At 41.3% G+C, this 21,782-nt stretch overlaps 2 protein-coding genes across 6 annotated transcripts in view; one reads left to right on the forward strand and one right to left on the reverse strand.

Annotated features, from left to right (window-relative positions):
- VEZT (vezatin, adherens junctions transmembrane protein) overlaps positions 1-15,499 on the forward strand; it is a 99,814-nt gene extending 84,315 nt beyond the window's left edge. For all 5 annotated transcript variants that reach the window (XM_032798606.2, XM_032798607.2, XM_075067076.1 and 2 more), the window contains 5 exons: positions 2,714-3,045; positions 4,138-4,331; positions 4,738-4,838; positions 5,880-6,087; positions 13,944-15,499. In XM_032798606.2, coding sequence (XP_032654497.1) covers positions 2,714-3,045; positions 4,138-4,331; positions 4,738-4,838; positions 5,880-6,087; positions 13,944-14,500 — 1,392 coding nt within the window. In that variant the 3' untranslated portion in view covers positions 14,501-15,499. The remainder of the gene's footprint in view (positions 1-2,713; positions 3,046-4,137; positions 4,332-4,737; positions 4,839-5,879; positions 6,088-13,943) is intronic.
- Positions 15,500-20,244: 4,745 nt separating this feature from the next.
- The window catches only part of LOC116835628 (uncharacterized protein C3orf20-like), a 54,983-nt gene continuing 53,445 nt past the window's right edge, over positions 20,245-21,782 (reverse strand). Inside the window, exon 11 of the mRNA XM_075067092.1 lies at positions 20,245-21,182. Within this exon, the coding sequence (XP_074923193.1) occupies positions 21,161-21,182 (22 nt within the window). The 3' untranslated portion in view covers positions 20,245-21,160. The remainder of the gene's footprint in view (positions 21,183-21,782) is intronic.

The following is a 21,782-nucleotide window of genomic DNA, read 5'->3' on the forward strand; positions in this document are numbered from 1 at the left end:
GAACAACATCAGAGCTCTCTGTCCAGAAGAGTGCAGTGCGAGGAACAGCTAAGATACTGCGCAGAACCCTCAGACTCCCAGGCCTCTGGTAGAGGACCCGAGGTTGAGGAAGACACATACCACCCATAGGGGTGAGAGGGGAATTTTTTTATATATATATATATGTGTGTGTGTATATCTCCTTACTATATGTTCCATTCTATGCATCCAATGAAGTGGGCTGTAGCCCACGAAAGCTCATGCTCAAATAAATTTGTAAGTCTCTAAGGTACCACAAGTACTCCTGTTCTTTTTACCCTAAACATGTTCTAGATTCCCTTTTCTTGGGCCCACATACCTTTTTCAAGGTAGGTTTTGGATTGCTCTCTTCCCAAAGTTCTCAACTTTTGTGGGCTGCCTGTTAGTCATTCACTGCATTCTCCTTATATTCTGTTTATTTGGGCCTGTCCTCCTTTTACTTTTTTTAAGTCCTAAGCTCTGATTTCTTGTTCTGAGCAGTGTGCTAATGCTCTTTCCTCAGGCTGCCTCCTTTTCATTTGGCTTTCTTTATAATACTCAGCGAAACCCCTGTGTTGAATGCAGAGATGAGTAGGAAGTTTGTGTTGCGTAGCACTTGCCCCTGTGTTAAGTTCATATCATTCTAAGAGTTACCTTCAGATAACTTCTACACCTGGAAACAGTCATCTTTTCAGTTCTTTATATTACAGAACAATCTGTTTTCCAGGTGAATATATTGCTCAACAGCTCCCCAAAGTTATTCACACTATTAGGAAGGTGTGTCTTTTGGAATGATTATCAGTCCATCCATCTAAGTTTTTATTATGGTGCTCAGCATCATGGTATCTGAGCACCTGACTGCGACCATATGTTAGAGAGACAAGGTGGATGAGGTCATGTCTTTTATTGGACCAGCTTATGTTGGTGCGAGAGAGGCAAGCTTTCAAGCTTTTACAGAACTCTTCTTCACGTCTTGTTCCCAGAACTGAAGAAGAGTTCTGTGCAAGCTTGAACACTTGCCTCTCTCACCAACAGAAGTTGGTCCAATAAAAGATATTACTTCACCCACCTTGTCTTTCTAATATTCAGCGACCAATACAGCTACAACACTGCACATGGTCATATGTGGTGGTTGCATATCCTTAAGTGTGTCACTATTATGGACATTTTTCTTTTGACAGTTCATGTATTGGAAAGACCACTACTCATTCACAACTGGAAATGATCTATAATTGCACTCATATAAAGCCTTTCCGCCTAGAATCTCAGAAGGTTAGAGGACATTACCTGTGAACTAAATATTGTCCCTCTTTTACAGATGAGAAAATAAGGTTGAGTAACTTGACCTTTTGTGGCCCTTGGGAATCAGTCTCAGACCACACTCCATACTTGCACAATTCTGATGTCTCTGTGGCCATATCTACACTAACGAGCTTACAGTGGCACAGCTGTACTAAGGCAGCTGTGCCACTGTAATAGCACTCGTGTAGCTTCTCTGTGCCGACAGGAGAGAGCTCTCCCATTGACATAAAACCACCTCCACAAGGGGCAGTAGCTGTTTCAGCAGGAGAAGCTCTCCCACCGACATAGCGCTGTGCACACTACCACTTACACCAACAAAATGTATGTCACTTAGGGGTGTGGGTTTTTTCACACCTCTGAGCAACATAAGTATCACTGGCATAAGTCGTATTGTAGACATGGACTGTGTGTGGGGCTGGTGTAACGGTTAAAAATACTGTCTTCCTCCTTTTTATAAAAAAAGGCATTGCCCAGAAAGGTGATACCGTGACAGTCTTCTGAGACATGGGGCTTGTCTAAATTAGGAAAATGTTTTCATTTTTTTTAGTTATGTAAGATGATTTGCCATACCCATTAGCACTTAGTGTAGACACAGTTTAACACCTTTTAAATAATGTTAGCTGGTCACGAAGTAACCTGCGCTTCTCTGTAGGCATATAGAGGAGCACTCAAGTGTACAACAAAAATGGGTTTTGCTTCATAGTTCAATTTGAGTTTCTGAAGAAATGTGAACTGTGGGATTCCTTTTTTTCGCTGCCAGAGTGACCTGACAACTACCATAAATAATGATTTGAAGAGATTGTTCCATTGTTCTGCCTTTATCAATGTTTCCACATTTTAATAGCATTTGGGAAGTTGCTCAGTTTTGCACATAAAACAGTAAGTCAACAGCTGAGATTTCTTAAGATTTCAAAGTATATGTTGTTAATATATAATGCTAATGGATTAGCATTTCAATGCTGGGGGGAGGGATATAGTAGTCAGTATCTGTGTCATAGAAATGACAGCTCCAAGTTATGAGGGAAGAATCGTCTTCAGTGCAATGTACATCCTGCTGTAGGAATCTTGGCCACTCCTTATCTGCCCTAGGGTAGTCAGAGACTGTCCTAACTAGTGAGTCTGGCATATCGGCAAAGGAGTGTTTTCCAAAGTCAGGATATGATGCGTTGGACCTCTGAAAGCTTTTTGTGTATGTGAGCATGTGAGACCCTCATTGAAGGAATTTACAGTCACCTAAAGTGTGAGACACCCAGACTAATATGTCATATGCTCCCAGGCACACAGTGCTGAGCGTGTGTTCTGTGGGAGAAAATAAAACTGTTTAAAAAGGGGACAAAATGTTTTAAAAAGTGAATGAAGAAATGCTAATGTTTTTAACAATGAAGACCATTTGATCCTTTCTGTATTTTTGTAGGTTCTGTTTCAGCTGTGGGTAGGACAGAGTTCAGAGTTCTTCAGACGATTAGCACTGCTGCTCTCTCCAGTTAATGCATCCCCCAAGCCCTTGATCACTCCAGAACGTTTGCCTCATTGTATTTTGTCTGATGTGACTCAAAGTCTACCTCACACTCATGCTGCCTGCTTAGAAGAGCTTAAGCGAAGCTATGAGTTTTATCGGTACTTTGAAACTCAGCATCAGTTAGGCTTGGAACATGCAACCAAACCAAAACCGAAGTCCAGACCTCTGAACAACCTTCACACAGCAGTGCGCAGCTTGCAGCTCCATCTCAAGGCCCTACTGAATGAGTAAGTTTATACTATTTGAGAGAATGTGCCTGTAGTTAGAAAGCTTCAGTCTTGTGCTGCTTTGATTGTTGGTTTATATCCCAGATTGGAAAAAAAAAAAAGACATAATTGACGCTTGCAGCCATGCAAGATAAAGGATGGGGAATATCTGTTAATGTAGGCTGGGTTATATTGTTGCTTCTGCTTCCCTGCCCATTTATTAGACAGAATTTGCCAACTGGGAAACAATTCTGGTTTATATTCCACAACTGGAGGAAGATATTTAACTAGTGTCCCTTATTTAGAAAGGAGCAACATGAGTGAGGGACAAACTTGTGAATTGGATATTTTGAAGAATTATATAGTAGGGTCAATGTTAGCAACTCTCTGGGAATCCAGAGGGGTCTTTCGCTTTAGTATGTGATTGCACATACAACAAGTCTGTTCTGTTATAGAATTTATTTAATTGAGGTGACTGTTTCTCAGAGCAACCTGCATCCATTTTAAGAGGTGATGACTGAAATTAGAAGTTTTCAACTGAAATTGAAGGATTCCATTCTATTCAGGTTCTGATACTGTGCCCATCACCACGGGATCTGAGCTATAAACTATAACTGCCACACACATTGCCAAGTGTTTGTGAAGCCAGAGTCTCTCTGTCCTGCATGGAGTCGGTTCCTGAAGTTGGTTTTTCAATCTTTAGATATTCTGTGGTGCTACCACCTCCTTAAAGGTGAACTGCAAAACAAAAAGATTCATTAAAACCCTCCATCTCTTTAGTCCCTCTTTTTGAATGAACCTGAAAGCATGCTTGAGTTTTGTTTGTTCTGCAACAAAATTCAACACACAATAATTATGGGTTATATACCTAAAAAGATTTTTCATTGGTACAGTTAGTTAAATAACACAATGCTATCTAAATTTAATGGATTACCATAATGAGAATGGAGGAGAGGAGGAGTTTGGCTTTAAAACATATGAAGCTGGCTAAACTACAGTTTAAGATGGAAAGAAGGAGGAATGGAGGAAACCGATTAAATTCAAAACCTGAACAAATCATAAAATATGAGATTCAGATATGTTAGTGTGATATTTTCCTTCCCATTCATCTAGGGTAATAATTCTTGAGGATGAACTTGAAAAACTTGTTAGCTCTAAGGAGACACACGAAGTAACTTTAGAAGACTATCAAGTCCTAGAACAGAAACTAAAGCTGATTCAGCCTCACATCCAGGCAAGCAACAGCTGCTGGGAAGAGGCCATTTCTCAGGTGGAAAAAATGGTTCGAAGAAACCCGGATAAAAAAGGTACGTTGAAAAGTTTCTTTTAGCAAGCAGCTGACTGAATGTGATTAAAGAGATTTGTCTGGTTTACATTTCCAAGACTGTTTTCTAAACATGTAGCTGAGTTTTGTGTAAATTAACTTCCTGTTGCAGATAGTATTCCAAAGTGTTCAGTTTATCATGTTGCTCCCATTTATGTCCGCCAAGTTGCTGATGATTCTCAAGGGATACCCTGAAGCTTTTAGCATGTTAGTCCTTACAATGTGCTCAGAAAGGTGACGGAGTGTGTATCAGTGTCCTTTGCATTGGAGTCGAGCTCTCACTCAGTACCACGCTGAATTCTTAAAGATCAGTTATCCGTTCGTTTCCACACTTAATCTTTTTTTGTTTTATCTCTCTTCTTCCCCCACTTCCTCCCTCCCACCTCCAGGCAAACCTGAATCATCCTGTGATAACACACACTGCCCCATGATACCATTACTACAGCCTGCCCTGCATATAGAGGACAAAGACCCAATCCCTGAAGAGCAGGTAAGAATAAATGGATGCTTTCAAAGTTATATTTGAATTTTGTGTTGCGAAGACATTTCCCTCATCCATTTCCTTTTTAGCTGCTTAAGCAATGAGCTTATCTCCTTCAACAATGCCCTTCCGTTAATGGACTTGTGAACTACTCTACAGCAGACAGGGTATATAGTACCTATATTGTACCACATGGTGGTGTTCCCCACCCAGGAACAAAGAGCTTTGAAATTAATTTTGAATCCAGTTCCTGCATATACCACCTTGGAACCAGATAAAGACATCTCTAAAAGAAATGTGGACAAAGGTATAAGTTGGTTAAAAGGCAATATATTAAATTGATTCTTACTTGCATTAACCTAACTAATCCTATATGGTTTCCATAGGCTTTGTGTTTCTTAACACTTAAAATATGCTTTAACATAAACAGTTTGGTGTGTTGTTTTCTCTCTCAGTTTAAGGGCATTCATTTGAAGGCTAAAGTAACTGGAAAGAAAAGTTGACCTCAACTCAAGAATTAATTGATGGGCATATTTTGAGAGAAGATGAGCCCCCCTTCCCTCTCCACACACACACCATCACCACTTCAAACTTTTCCTTGTTCACTGTGTTGATTCTTCTCCTTCTGAAGTTATCTGGTTGAACAGTTACCACTGATAAAATGAATGAGATACCCAGCCCTGAATGAACTGGAGGAGGGGAGAGTAAAAACCAGCAATAGTCGTCATATCCAATAGGAATTATAGGAAAAGTGATCCCCATCTCCAGGCCAAATCTTCTTTTTGTATTGGTTGTTTTCACCAGAGTAAATCTGAAGTGACTCTGCTGACTTCAGCTATCTTTACTTTATTAATGTACTTACTCCAGTTTTATGCTAGTGTAACTGAGAGCAGAATCAGGCCCCCAAACTCCTGCCATGCAAATCACGTGGGTGACTATGGACTTGGGGCTCAATCCTCCTACTAAAGTGCTGAAGTACTTCAGTACCTCAAAGGGCTTGACCCTTGAGGAATATGCAGATCAAAAGAGCAATCTATTCTTTTTCCATAGGAATTGGAAGCATATGTTGAAGATACAGATACAGACAATGAGTACAAAAGGGAGGACTTTTATTGCTTTTCCCAGGAAGAGAGAGAGAGACAAAAACGTGAGAGAGAGGAATCCAAGAGAGTGTTACAAGAACTGAAATCTGTGCTGGGATTTAGAGCTTCAGAGGTAGAGAGACAGAAATGGAAGCAGCTGTTATTTAGTGATCATGGTAAGTACTGACTTTTTTTTTAATCTGACTCTAAGTAAGGCTGTGTGTCTGTCTGGTTACAATCAACTTTTGACATAATATTGCTAGAACACATACTGTATTCAACTGTAGTAGTTCCTTTGATAGATCTGTGTGGCCCTAATTTGTTGCCCCATCTGTTCATATGGCTTGTTAGCGTCATTTTACTTTCCAATAAAAAAAAAAAAAACAAGCAAACCCACAAAGAAAGGGAGTTTGGCCACTAACTTCAAGATGCTAAGAATTTGGCTCTTAGAGCAGAGAAAATTAAGCACAGTGTACAGGGAATTGTTGTATGCTTTTTCATTGCTCTTCTCCAGATCTGCTCTTCAATCAGGCAGAAAATTGTATAGAATCATACATCTTTGTAAATGATAGTAAATTTTCAAGTTTAGAAGAAATACTGTTTCAATTTTATCCCAGAATTACAGACACACACAGAGTGAAGTGACAGCCTAGACTTTGGTATCTATTCCAAGGAAGACAGACACAATATTTTTTTAAAAGCCAACAATCTAATTTGTAAATAGAAAAAGGATTCTCCTGGAGTGGCCCTCTGACAGTCTGGAGCGGACTGCTGGCAGCTCTCCTCACTTGTTTCTGGAGGGAGGTATGTGCAAATGTCTCATTCCAAGCAACAGTGCCTGGCTCTTAAAGAGCCATTTTTGGCATGCCGTGTGCCTGACTCTGGCAATAAAACTAGCAGCTTAATATAGTTTCTCTCTATTTTTATTGTGACTAGTTCTGTTTTCTTCTGCCTTTTTTCTTTCTCTAGTCTTCTCTCTCCCTTCTTCCCCTTTCCCTTCCCTTAAAAGAAGGCTAAGGGAAAAGCATTACAAAAAGTGCAAAAAGCACAAATCTGCAAAATCTAGGCGCTCTCCTTCAGAGGAAGGTGAAATCCCTTTGTCCTTGCCTGCAGTGCTTCAGACAACGGGAAAATATTTTCACATCATGGACTTGGCTAGATTTGTTAACAGTCATCTACTCTGGATGACCTAATGAGGAGACAGATGTCCCTAAAAAGGACTTCTGCAAGCCAAAGAAGTCTAAGGATCTGGAATTCCCAGTGTGTGAAGACAGTCACTTTCAAGTGATCCTGTCTAGCACAGAAGCAGTCCAACACTTACCTTAAACTGTATGATGTCAAGAAATCCAACCATCATGTTTGGCTGTATATCCCAGATGAAAGGTTCAGTCTCCAAACTATCCAGAAAAGGAGGGACCTGTGCATTGCCTCTGTCATAGCTTCCTACTCAGATTTGAACTTAGCGTTCATAAACTGAGAAGCTAGCATGAACCCTCTAAGCTTAATTACCAGCTTAGATCTGATATCGCTGCCACCAGCCAAGGATTCCAGGGCTTGGCTCCCTTCTGGTCTCCCCAAACCTCCCCTGGGGGGACCCAAGACTCAGCCCTGAGTCTTACCACAAAGGGAAATAACTCCCCTTCCCTTGTCTTCTCTTTACTTCCTCCCCAGGCTTCCCCTCGTGGGTTTATCCCTGGAAGATTACTGTACTTAAACTCTTGAATTACAAACAGAGAGGGCAATTTACCTTCCCCCCTCCTTCTTTTTCCCCTCCAGTCTTTCCTGAGAGAGACCGTAATCCTGGCACAGGGATTTCTATCCCCGAGGCCTCATTTAGAAAGAAAATCCAACAGTTTTATAAAGAAAAGCTTTATATAAAAAGAAAGAAAGACATAAAATGCTCTCTCTATCAAGATAACAATATACAGGTCAATTGCTTTAAAAGAAAAATATGAATAACAGCCTATTCAAAGAATACATTTAACATCCACAGTAACTAACACATGTAAATACAAAAACAATATAAAACCTATTGTCTTCTACTTTTGTACTTACCTTGGAAACAGAAGATTAGAAACTGAAAGATATGAAAAGATCCCTCTCAATAGCGAAGAGCAGACAAAAAGACACAGACCCAAACATTCCCTCTCTGAGCTTTTAAAAATCCGGTTTCCTGATTGGTCCTCTGGTCAGGTGTTTGGTTCCCTTTGTTAACCCTTTACAGGTGAAAGAAACATTAACCCTTAGCTATCGGTTTATGACAGCCTCCTTCAGAGATCCTGTGGACAAGTGCTCAGTAATAGATCAGACACAATTATGAGGCCTCTGTTCCTGCCTTCAAAGCCACATGTGTGGTTGCATCTCTCACTCCCTCTCTCAGGTCCATAAAGCTACAGCTCTGGTCAAGTCCAAAAGCAAAGACATCAAAACACTTCAGACACTCATCAAGAACAAGTTTTTCCTCACTATCCTTCGTCTACGCCTCGTGATGTCACATGATTCTTTTCTACATTCATCCTTGCTCTGCACCTAATGGGTTTTACACTCTCCTTGACAGGCACAGTAAAATGTACTGTCCACCCTATATGATCTCCTCAGGCCTTCTTCCTCTCCATTTGGAAAAACAACGAAGGAGTTGGTCTGAGCTGATCATGCTGCCAGCCCAAGTCTAGAGGTTTCAGGGCTAATGGCTGTTGTAAAATAAAGGGGACATGTGTTGGATACGCTTTTGAATAGAACACCAGCAGATGCCAGCCTGCATGGATGGGGCAGTCACAGAGAAACCAGGCCTTTTTCAGACCTTGCCCTGGAGTCCAGGAGGGAGTCCAGCATGAATATATCCCTCCTTGAGCTAAGAGCAATGGGCCTAGTAATTCAGCAGCTTCTCCCCTTCATTTCTAATCCATCAATTCAAATAAAATGTGACATTTGGACGTCTGCTGCATTCATTAATCTCTGTGGGGCACTTGGGACTGAGGTTCTGTACATCTCTTCCAAAGTGATGTAGGAAGATTCATCAGACCATCTGTGCCTGCATCTGAGGTAAACTGAAAATATCAAGAGATTGGCAGAACAGGACAACTCTCACCTGGGGAATGGCAGCTGAATCCTGTAATCTTCAACAACATACTTTCAGCCTGGAAATTCTCTTGGGTGGGCTTGTTCCTCCCTGTTGTTCCAGGAACAGAGATTCTCTGGCACAGGGCCACCCAGAGGATTCAAGGGGTCTGGGGTCTTTGGTGGCGGGGTGGGGGGTCCTTCCGCTGCAGGACCTACCGCCGAAGTGCCCAGAAGACCTGGAGCGGAAGAAGCTCTGGGGCCCTGGGAGAGTTTTCCAGGCCCCTGGAGCAAGTGAAGGACCCCGCTCTGGGGGCCCCGAAAAACTCATGGGGGCCCCTGCGGGGCATGGGGCCTGGGGCAAATTGCCCCATTTGCCCCCCTCTTCCCCTGGACAGCCCTACTCTGGCAAGGGGAGCCGGGTGCATTTTCATTCATGTGGTCAATGCAGTGGATGGAGTCCTGCCATTCCCCCTTCTCACAACAATAGCCAGAAAAATCTGGGGAGTGAAGATAAGTATCATTGCCTCCTTTTGGACCAGAAAATTTTAGCTGCCCACTGTGCTTCAGTCATCAGTCTTTGATACGTGATATCTCCCATTTTCGAAGGAACTTCTGCGTCAGGGATTGATGCTTTGTCAGAAGTCAGCTTGATATCCTGGAGGCTGAAAGATTGATATTGCAATCTTTCATCTGTTTCCTTGAATGATAGAACTGTTCTTTCAGTGTAGGAAGCCTTCAAGTGTCTGGGCCTATTAAAAAATGTGGGAATATTTTTTTGATGCTGGGAGGCCAAAAACTTGCATCATCTTCAAGTCTTCCTTGGGTCCATGCTCCAGCTTCTCCTAGGTAGCTATGATATGGGGCTTAGTACATTTCCTTACAGATACAAGTTTTAGCCCTCAGAGACCTACCACTAATTAGCTATGAAGACACCTTGGCAGTTCACCCTCACATCTCTTGCTTCCTCAGGTAATCAAAAACCTTAGACCAGCTCTCAGGTACCAGATAGTTAAATGCAATTTCAGTTTGGTCCCTTGTCCTCACTGAGGCCCCCTTCAGGCCACTTAGAAAAGTTTTCCTCTGCTTCCTTACTATCAAAGTCCCATTCCTCATGGCAGTTTCTTCTGGGAGAAGGGTCAGGAAAGTAAGAGAATATTCTTGCGAGGAGCCATTTTTCAGGTATTTCCATATAGGTTTGTGTTTCAGACAGCCTGTGAAATTTTACCTCACGTGTATTCTCCCTTGCACATCGATCTGAAGACTGTTTTATTCCTTCCTTGTGCCCTATCATTGGTGTAGTCAGAGCTCTCAAATCCTACTTGACAGGATAGCCCTGTTCTAAACGTCATGTGTCTCCTTGATGACCTGTAGTTACTACAAAAATGGTCAAAAGGATCTAAGGTTACAGTCTCCCGATTGCTCAAGGCAGCTAACAAAGAACCCAACATTGTTTTTAAAAATTCTCCTGGAGTTTGTGTTTGCTCCCTTAGAACTAAGAACAAAAGAACAGAGCTTCCCCTGAAGAGTTCTGTAAAGCTACGATGTGGGTCACTTTTTGTTAACCAAATATCAAAGAGTTTGTGGTGCAACCTCCATAAATACCTCCTTCAGGCCCCAGTAGCCTGTGTCTGTTTTTACTTAGATTCCGTCAGAAATAAAAAATTAGCCTGTCAATTACTGGATAGTTCCCAACTGCTTTGACTGGTTTTTCCTGTCTCTCTACTTCTTTTCTTCTACTGCTTGCTACTTCCCAGCCATTCTTTCTGGACTAGGGGAGGAGTGTCTGTGAAAATAACCAAGAAACAAGCAAAATAGAATAGGTCTATCCAGTACTGGGTTTAGAATGATGCCAATGGTGCCATGGCATTGAGCACCATCCCTCCCCTTACATGTAGAGGGTGAGCCCAGCGGGCACCAGGGGCTAGCACTCAGGCTGGGACAGGAGGCCGCCCCGCAGGGAGCACAGAGCCGCCTGCAGGTGCTGCACCACGGCCGCCCCCCAGCACTGCACCCTGGGCTTGGTGAAGGGGCCAGATCCATCCAAGGGCTGCAGCAGGACAGTCAGGAGCAGCAGCAGTGAGAGCAGGGCCGTGGCGAAGGGACCGTACCAGAGCCTGGTTTCAGGTGGCTGGAGCCTGACTCATGGTGCCAGGGTCGCTGCTCTGCAGGGCCTGCATTCCACTTTCTGGTGCCCAGCTCCCTTGGGCATCGGACTCTGCTCTGTGTCTGCAGGGCACAGATCACAGCTCCGAGCCCCTCCCTCTGGAGCTGTTGCTGTGGCTTAGCCCTTTCCCAGCCTCTGGCAGAGGGGCAACCTCACACATGTACCCCGGCTCTGTGTCCCGGGTCCCCTCTGCCCTGTGCGGGGACTGCAGCCCCTTCCGCAGATCAGTTGGGGGTGGGAGGACACGTGCTGAGCTCAGGTACCCCCTGCAACCAGGGAGCCCCACTGCTTGGGTCAGCACTAAGCCTGGACGCTCACCCTGCCCCTGCCCACTACACTGCCCCTGCCAGTGCGAGATGAGCTGGAAGCAATCAGGGAGCAGCCAGATCTCAGGAGAGTGGACTCACAGCCCCTCTGGGTACCAGGGATGAGTTGGGTGGATGCAACCTTGGTCTGAGCTGCATCTGGCCAAGCTGCAGCTAGGTGAGGTCTGGCCTGGCCTGGCCCCCTCAGAGAACAGGGGTGGATCAACAGCAGGGAATGGCTCTGGAGCGGAGTGCGTGAGAGTGGTCCAACTGGGGATTGTGGAGTGGGGGGTTGGGTTTAGAAATAGAGGTTCAGGAGGAGCCTTGTTCTGGTAGGCAGTGTGGAGGTTCATGGTTGAGAGGGGTTGGTTCATAGAGGGGTCTGATCCAGTTTGGGCTGGAAGGTGATCTAGTTCAGTTTGGGGGGTTTGGTCTGGGGAGGGATGCTGGTCTGGTCAAGTTTGGTCTGGAGTGGGATGTCGGTCTGGTCCAGTCCTGGATCGGGGGGTCCTTCTGGGGAGGGATGTGGTTCTGGTCTGATTTGAGGGTTGGCCCGCTCTTTGGGGGGCACAGTTGGTCCTAATCCTAGTCTCTGCCTCTCTGCCTGCAGGGAAGGCCAACCACAGCAAGTATGAATAATGACCCTGTAAATAGTTTTTCATATTTTTATTTTTAAAATGTTTTAAACAGTTTTAAATCCACCCCAGTTTCATACAAAAATTTAATTCAAGCCCTGGTAATTCATATGAGAAATGTGAAGGGTGAGATAGCAGCAAGGTTCCCTTTTAGGGGGAGCAGCACATGGCTGGGGTTTTGGCCAGCTTTGGCTTTTGTTAGCTGTGTTTTATTTTGTATTTTTTTCTTTTATAATTTAGTTTATGTACGCTTGTGTGCATTCTTTTTGCCCTAGGGCTGACAGTTCTGGTACCCTAGTGGCAGCCACTCCATCTGCAACTTAAACTTGTAAATAAAACCTGTGCAGCTGTGTGCTGTGTCAAAGACAACTTCTGTGTTGATCTTCTGTCTTTTACAATTGTTCCCCATGGGGGCCCATAAATATGTTTGATGCCAGACCCACAAAAAGTTAATCCAGCCCTGGGTCTATCACTGGGATTTGGCCCTCTGCCAGTTGGGCTTTTTGCCCCTCCATAGTTACCTTTCCATTATGTTCCACGGGGCCGCCCAGGGGTGGGGGCAAGTGAGGCAATTTGCCCCGGGCCCTGCAGGGGCCCCCACGAGAATATAGTATTCTATAGTATTGCAACTTTTTTTTTATGGAAGGGGCCCCCAAAATTGCTTTGCCCCAGGCCCCCTGAATCCTCTGGGCAGCCTAGTTTTCCAGGTTTGGAAGTATTCTTTGGGGCATTTAGGCACCAAAACTGGCTCTTAAAGGGCTGATATGGATAGAGAAATTTGCATATTCCTGCCTCCAAAAGCAAGTTGGTAGAGTTCACAGACATTCTCTTCAAAATGGTGAAGGGGTCACTCCATTAGAAGAACAATTAACAGGTGAGGCCAAATTGCTGCTACACTGTACTATGTGTGTGGTTGTTTTTTCAAATGTAAATCCTGAAGCGTATGTTTCCAGTGTGTTAAATGAAAATAATTACTAATATGACAAGCATGAAACCATTCTCATATTAAGTTAGTAAAAATAAATACTACTAAAATATAATGCAGTGGAAAAAATTTAATACAGTAATCTTGTTTCCCATAAAGAGTTTGGTGTATTTTCCAGAGTTATTTTCATCTTTGCTTACAGGGGTAAAGTCAGAATGGAATTAGAAAGGGAATGCCACATGGGAACCTGCTGTTGCTGCTCTTATGTATGTTCGTGCTGCTATTCTAATGGAGCTACTGCAGTTTAGGGATCTGTTTGTTGGAAATGGACACTGTATCGTTTTACTATAAAGAAAGACGTCTGTTCTTCAAGAAACAATTGTATCGTGTTGTACTAACTCCTAACACTGGGAGGAGAGACTTCCTGGCAACCATCCCGTTGCTGGCAATGGGACTCGCTGCTACTACTAACATCGAGAGGCTAAATTAGACCACTCTTTATTTGTGAGGACAACGTATCTTACTGTATGCATACATATCTTATTTATATGTTGTGATGTATGAAATCAGATATTACCTGCAAGACATTTTTTATTATGTTCCAGTTATCTTTACTAGATTAGATAGCTGTTACTTAAAGGAAGATAGTTCACATTTGTGTGAGATGCAGCAACTGATTTTACTTGTAATTTCCATAAAATACAAGCTCTATGTAAAAGCTCTATGTAATATCATTTTTACATATGTCTCATGAGACTATGTAGAACTAGTAGACATTACCTTCCATATTCAGCATCCTGGTCAGAAAATACATCTTTATTTTACCTATTTGAATTCTCAGTTCCATCTCTTAAGACAAGCATAGCTGAGTTATGTATGGAAGGTTACTTTTTTAGTCATAATTTTTTTTTCTTTTTTCTTTTTTTTTCTTTTTCTTTTTAAGCTGCAGTGAAGCCCTTGTCTCCTGTAGAAGCAGTGGAACCCATACATAATTTGGAATCCCCTTCGAATTCAGAAGCAGGAAAGCAGGACTGTAACCAAACTAGTGATGATTCTGAAGAGAGAGACTCTAGCCCAAAAGCCCATGTCACTGTGAGTAAGAGAAGCAGTACTGAATATTTATGTGATGATCCTATGAAGGATGAAAACAAAGACTTTGCTGCTGATGCAGGTGGATCTCCAATGGCTGTAAAAAGAACATGTTACCAATGTGAGGGTGCAGGAGATGAAGTGGAGCCAACTGGTGTGGATGGAATAGAGGTTTTACAGTCCCCTTTGAGGGATGCATTTCAGTCCTCCATCAAGCAAAGGCTGGCTCAGCTCCATATATCAACAGATTTCAACTTCACATCAGGTCTGGCTGCACAGGTTGCCGCCAGATCACTTACTTTTACTACCATGCAAGAACAGACTTTTGGAGATGACGATGAGGAAGAGGAGGAGAAGACAGAGGAGAATGAAAACCATGTGGAAGATAACAAGAATGAAGACAGGCTTTGAAAATGAAGGAGGATTTTAAGTCCTACCTGACCTTTGTTAAACATTGCGTTGCTTACTTGAATTCCATAAAAGGCAGATGATGTGGTTGAAATAGCTCAGGCATGGATTCAGAGAGGAAAATGCTGGATGGAAAAATTGAGACCTAAATGTAATTCTTACTGTTCCCTATATATGAAGCTCTCAATAGGGCTTTCCCAGTATATTGATGATTATATGCAGGTAAGCTAAGGAGATAAAGGCTGGAACCCAGGAGTAGTCACTTGTCTCCTTCTGATGACACCACTGATGGGTTTTGGAACTTACCTTAATAATTTGTTTATTTATATTATATAATTTTTTTCTAAAAAGAAGAGAAAAGGATGTCTTGAATTTCAGCATATTCTGTCATTTCCTGATATTGTTGTCATAGTAGCAGTGTTAATTATAACACGTCAGAGTGATTCTTTTTGAAAAACATAAACTCTGTCATATGGTCTTCCACACCTCCTTCGCTTTGCCTTTAGTGTCTGCCATATATTTGTTAACAACCTGAGGTAGTTGTAACTTCATTGGTTAAAGACCCTCCCAAATGAAAACGCAGAATTTTAAATAAAAACGTGAAAGTTGATGTGTCCTGGAGTATTGGGCTTAAGTAGTATGAAGTTAGTCGCTCTTCATATTAAGGTTCCATTTATAAATAGTTTATAAAGGATGAATAAGTAATTAATAAATGTTATAAGCAAATTATAGATGTGAGCAGTGTGTGTTATGGATGGTTGTAAGCACATGAGTAGGTGTTATAGATGGCTAGAAGTTTGTTGGACTTTATTACAATATATACCAATTCTTTTACCATTATTAAAACACCTATTAATGATTTGTTGGCCCTTTGTAAGTGGAACCTTAATATAAGTGTGACTTAGGTTATTTATACAGGATTACAGAGTACAGTATTATGTACATTTGTTCTCTTGTAGAGCCATTGTTAGGTGCTGGAATAAATTTTTAAGCTAAGTTAAATGAGTATTTTTTAAATGATGTACAATAATTTTGTTTAAATGTTAAACTTGTTTTTCCTAATGTTCTTTCATTTTTCTCTGTATCGCAGCTACTACCTGTCTGTCTAAGACCAGCAGAGAACATGCACTTACATTCTTTCAAATTAAGCTGTATCTTGTAACCCAGTTGACACTTAAGTCTAAACCAGTGGTTCCCAAACTTTAACAACGTGTGAACCCCTTTCACTAAAATGTCAAGTCTCGTAAACCCCCTCCTAAAAATAACTATTTCAAGGATTTTCTCCTTTACCTGCGTATAAGTTATTAAAGCAGTGATCTTGGAAATAAAAAAATTGTTTTTATGACATGCTTATTACACGCTATTTATTATTAATTATTATTTATCATTACAATATTTTTATTACATTTTGAAAATGGCACCACTCTTCCAAGATCTCACTTGTATCACTTTGAATAAGCCTGTTATAAGACAAGGCTCCTATGTTTCATCAAGGAGTATCAGATGTGAAACAGCATTGGCCTATTAAACCCAGGGTTGTGAGTTCAGTCCTTAAGGGGGCCATTTGGGGATTTGTCCTGCTTTGAGCAGGGAGTTGGACTAGATGGTCTCTTGAAGTCCTTTCCAACCCTAATAATCTATGATTCTATGTTCTATTTAAGAAGCCAACTCAAAGAGTTCCTTCTACACAAGCATTCAGGTCTTCAGCAGTCCAGGCAATCAACGCACGTTACAACAAAGCTTAAACTTGTTTTTCATAATAATTTTAAAAACAATACTAGCTGCCTATTTAATTTTAAAAACAGCAAAAAATATCCATCTCCCTTTCCATTAATTATAAGGAGTCTTGAAGTTTAAATCTCCTCAGTGTGATAGACATGCTTGCTTTGATCTGCTTAGCTCTTGGAAGTCCAGGCGCTCTGGGCTGCTGGCCCCATGCTGCCCGGGGTCTCTATGGACAACTCTGTCTGCCATTAGGAATTTTTCCCTGAGAACCACCTGTAACATTTCACAAGCCCCCAGGGATTCACGAACCCCAATTTGGGAACCACTGGTCTGAACATATAGTATGGGGCTATTTGTTTCTCTCTGCAGCACTGATTTAGAGAACAGTGAACTGTGACATAGAAAAAAGAACAAGGAGTACTTGTGGCACCTTAGAGACTAACACATTTGGGCTTAAGCTTTCATGGGCTAACACCCACTTTATCAGATGCATGCCGTGGAATACAGTAGGAAGATATATATATATAATCACACACACACACAGAGAATATGAAAGAATGGGTGTTGCCATACTAACCATAACAAGACTAATCAATTAAGGTGGGCTATTATCAGCAGGAGAAAAAAACTTTTGTAGCGATCATCAGGATAGCCCATTTCCAACAGTTGACAAGAAGGTGTGAGTAACAGCAGGGGAAAAAATTAGCAAGGGGAAATAGTTTTACTTTGTGTAATGACCCATGAACTCCAGTCTTTATTCAAGCCTCATTTAATAGTGTCCAGTTTGCAAATTAATTCCAGTTCAGCAGTTTCTCGTTGGAGTCTGTTTTTGAAGTTTTCTTGTTGGAGTATTGTGACTTTTAGGTCTGTAATTGAGTGACTAGGGAGATTGAAGTATTCTCCGTCTGGTTTTTGAATGTTATAATTCTTGATGTCTGATTTGTGTCCATTTATTCCTCCACAAAAGCTTATGCCCAAATAAATTTGTTAGTCTCTAAGGTGCCACAAGTACTCTTCGTTCTTTTTGCTGTTACAGACTAACACGGCTACCACTCGGAAACTTGTGACATAGAAGAGGTTAACTCCACAGAAAGGGAGAGCAATGGTTTCATGGCATTGGCCTCCTGCCCTCTGACACAAAGGAAGCCCATCCTCAGAGTTAGGGTTCCATGGCTCAGGCTGAGAGGGAGCAGACACACACAGTGGATCTCTTGGACTTGGATGGATTTCCATTCAGAAATCAGGCCAGTAATTATTCCTGATAAGTATCAGGGGGTAGCCTTGTTGTTTTTGTGGATACAGACTAACATGGAGTCCGGGGGTACCTTAAAGACTAACGATTTTATTTGGACATTTCATTAAAGACTGTCTGTTAGTCTTTAAGGTACCCCCGGACTCCTTGTTACTCGTGATAACGTCTCTCTGCATCTTCCAACTTCTTGGATGTGGGGTATGGTGCACCCATCGACAGGGACTTAATGGCAGTAAAGTTCCTGAGGGTATTGGCTGCCATGAGGGAATGCAGAGCAAAGGGAGCTCAGTGGATGCTCCCACACCTGAGACAATATCCCCTTGGCCATTTTGTAACAAGACCAACCCTGCCCTGCAATCTTCTCCCTCCCCTGGTATTGATTTTGAGGAAACAGTGGAGGTATAAATATGTGAAGTTTCACAGCCCCTCAATGGGGAAATATTAACATGTAATGGAGGGAGTAAGTGGCTCAGGATTGTGTGTATCCTCTGCTTCGCCCTGTTTCTTCTGCTCCCTTGCACTCTGATTAAGGGAGGGGAATGTCTTTAAATGCTTTATTTGCCTGTGATAGTGTATTCTGTGCTCTTATTTAGGTGTATGTGGGTGGAAGCTGTAAAATGAATGGAGTCTAGGAAACATTGTGGAAATATAGTCCTCTGCTCAACCAGGATGTACTGAGCAGCTAAGCATCCCTTTCGGTAGCAGAGTCAGTTCTACCCCAGACCTGAGAGGGGTCTACTGAGAAAATGGAACTGTTGATGCAATTCTCTCTATGGTAGGCAGTTGTCTTTCTAATTTTAGAACTGATTTAAATAGACTGGGAATGTGTGGAACGTTGTCATTCCCACTTGAAAAGAAGTCTTCCTTGTCCTTCACTTAAGACTCTCAAGTTCACCAAGTGCCCTGATGGTTTTTTTAGCTAATTCTTCCTCTTATTTGGTTTTATATTTCACTGATACTTTTTCCATCAGCTCATCCACCAGCATCTCATGACCTTCTGCTGTGTATCCCAATATTGCTATCTCTTTTTCCTAAATCCAAATAATGGAATCCTATCTCCTTTAAATGACTAGAGAGAGAGAGAGGGAGAAGTTTTCAAGCCTACACAGAGCTCTCTGTGTAAGCTCAAAAGATTGTATCTCTCACCAACAGAAATTAGTCCAATAAAAGATATTCCCTCACCCACCTTATCTCCCTAATATCCTAGGAACAACATAGCTACAACAACACTCTAAACTATTGTGATAAATACTTACAAAATTATCTGGGGCTTGATTTTCACTACTCTCGCAAGTTCAACTGAAGTTAATTGGAGCTGCAGGTACTCTGTTCGCTACAAAAATACACCCCATATCTCTCGTTTGAGCCAGTAATTTCTGCAGTGTTTACTGCAGACCTGGGCGAAAGACTCAAAGAACAGACCCTGGCTTATCACTTGGAATTAAATATGTGTGAGACAAGAGTTAACCTATGGAGTAAGCAATCTTAGATTTCATCATCATTAAAAGAAATACAAGTTTTATATGAGTAAATCAACTATTAAATACAAATAAAATTGGCAAACTTATTTAGTGTGTTCTTTAAACACACACACACACACACACACACAGTTACATTTGCATCCATTTAGATACAACATGTAATTGTACTAGTGGGTAATCTACTTTAGTAGCTATTGATTTAATATCCTCCCTCCAGAAGAATCTGGTTAACTGCCCACTGCACCCAAAGAATGGCTTCCTTTGATTTGATACCTTGTTCCCAGCTACCTTTAAATAGACTCTTATAGTCCAAATTTCCTCATGATGATGTCTGTTGAAAAGTCATTGCTTTCAAGCTGTAGAGCCTCTTGAGCAGTTTATTAGATTTTTTGGCCATCTACATTTCTTGCTGCATTTTACAAATTTATGCCGTACACAGGTCTGCATTAGCGCCCAGGCACTGTGTTAACATATTGTGCATATTGGGGAAGTAAAGCTGCTCAGTGTTCTTTCACTGATAACTGCAGAATGAGATCTTAATAAAAACAAAGTTCTTACTTTTTAGGTTTTGTTTAATTTTGAAATCTGATTGTTTTTAGCATGACATCCACATTGAATACAGAGGTGAGCTGATGAATCTCGGTAGCCAGAGTTCTTTGCAGTGAGTAGAATTGACAGTAAATATGTTTTCCTTATCCCATTTAAAATTAATGCCTTCATAAAGTTTTGGAGGAGCACACAGTTATGTATGGTTAAATAATGTCGAAGGTATTTCTTGTTGACTAGACCCAGCTAGAAGGAATCCTAAAGGCAAAACTCACTTTTCTAGATTTAATTGTAATCTGATAGCCCATCTGATTTATGCCCGTAAATTATACAGATATAATAGCAAATAAACATTGGAATATAGACAGATATCTATGATAGAAATATTTATTGTTGATGAACACCATTTTTTATTTTACATAACATAATAAAGTGAAAACCCATACACTAATGGATGTGGTTTTGGTGAATTATATACAATGTACAACTTTTAACAATAATAAGCAATATCAGTAATTGCCAAGCCGTCTATTGGTGTGACAGTAATAAGATAATTGAGCTCCTGATAAATCGTTCCTACTCCTCACTGCAGACTTGAAATCAACTAATCCACATATAAAGGGAAATACTGATGGACTAGGTGAAGACTAACTGGTTTTATTGAGTGTCCAAACTGAACCCTATGCTTGTGTTCCTTGCACACCCAATGCTTTATTGGTTTCATTGAACATTTTGGATGGATGTGAATAGCAGAATTGGGTCCCAGTTTTGTTAATTTCTTTGCAAATAAGCAAGTCAACAAACTTTTGAACTACTGAACTTTATTTTCCCATTTTAAAAGGACTAGTTGTCTGTCCCATATGTCTAGCTGTTGCATATGAGATGAAATGAAAGAAAATATTTGGCTTGGTGGAGGAAAAAAGGTATTGCTATTCAACGGGATTTCTTTGATAAATGTTTTTCATTGCTATGCAAAACAAGAAGTCGTTGAATCAAAATAAAACCTAGTTTGATCTTCAGCGATTGCCACCTGGTCTAATATACTCTCTGAATGCTGAACTGCACTTATTTAAATACAAGCTGAACATTTAAGACCCAGATCTAATCTCTGATGAACAAGCACATGCCATAACATATTGTGTATGATCAGTTACTATACACACACTGAATTTACAAGTTTAGTAACAGTGAATATATGGGTATCAGAGATGGGGAAGCAGGCTGTCTAGTCAGGACTTGGGGCTTGTCTGCACAGCATTTTACTGCCTGGCAAGCCAGCACAGTGCAGAAGCTTGCCGAGCAAGAATGTGGACGCTGCTACAGCACAGTGAAAATCCCATAGTGGAGCTTGCTGTAGTACTCCTTGAAAGCATTGTAAGCCATGCCACACTCTGGGACTTGCATTGTGCAGTAGTGCAGCTGGTGCACTCTATATTCACATCCTGGTTTGCCATGCACTAACTTGCTATATAGAGAACCCGTTCATCCTGACCCAATCCTGACCCAACCACTCCATGCAGAAACCAGGAACATTCCCTTCTTCATGTCCTCCTTAGTGACTGTCCACAAACCTTATAATTTGCCAGCTCCCAGCTGAGGTCCACCTGGCAATTGACTGATTTCCTAAATCTTATTGGTTGTGTGATGATTGACGCTCCATCAGTTTTCTCCAACTCCATCACTAAAAGGTAAAAACAGCCATTTCAATTACACATAATACTAACTTTTAATAATCTCAGCAAGAGTTTTATATCCTCCATGACAGCTTAACTTAACTTAATTATAATACCAGGCCCTAGTTACCATGTTTCCCTTATTTACAAATGTCTCGAAATCTATTTAAACATTTGGGAGAGAATAATCAGAACCCTAGAAAAAATGCAACCAAGATTTTCATATTTTAAAATATACCACAACAGTTTTGCTCAAGTGTTTGTCACATAACCTGATATTTTCCCTACCTGTCAGTAAATAAGTTTAGAAACATGTTCTGAATTCCAGTTTGGCATTGTTTTGTATGTCAAGAGTAACTCGGCAAGCTGTCCTCTAGGAAACTGAAACACAAACATAAAATACAGACCATACTGGAAGTATTTCTTTCAAAACAGAAATCAAGATATATTGCAGCTCAAGTTACACTGCTTTTTGTAAGTGCATATTGGCTTTTACGAATAATTTTAGTAATTCTGACTTATTGAAGAACAGTGAACATTGGGTATAGTCTGGAAGTAACAGCAATTTTAGTGTCAAGTCTCAAAATAAGTGAGTCACTTTGTTGGCC

The sequence above is a fragment of the Chelonoidis abingdonii genome, chromosome 1, assembly GCF_003597395.2.
Source record: "Chelonoidis abingdonii isolate Lonesome George chromosome 1, CheloAbing_2.0, whole genome shotgun sequence".
In the NCBI taxonomy this organism is placed as follows: Eukaryota; Metazoa; Chordata; order Testudines; family Testudinidae; genus Chelonoidis; species Chelonoidis abingdonii.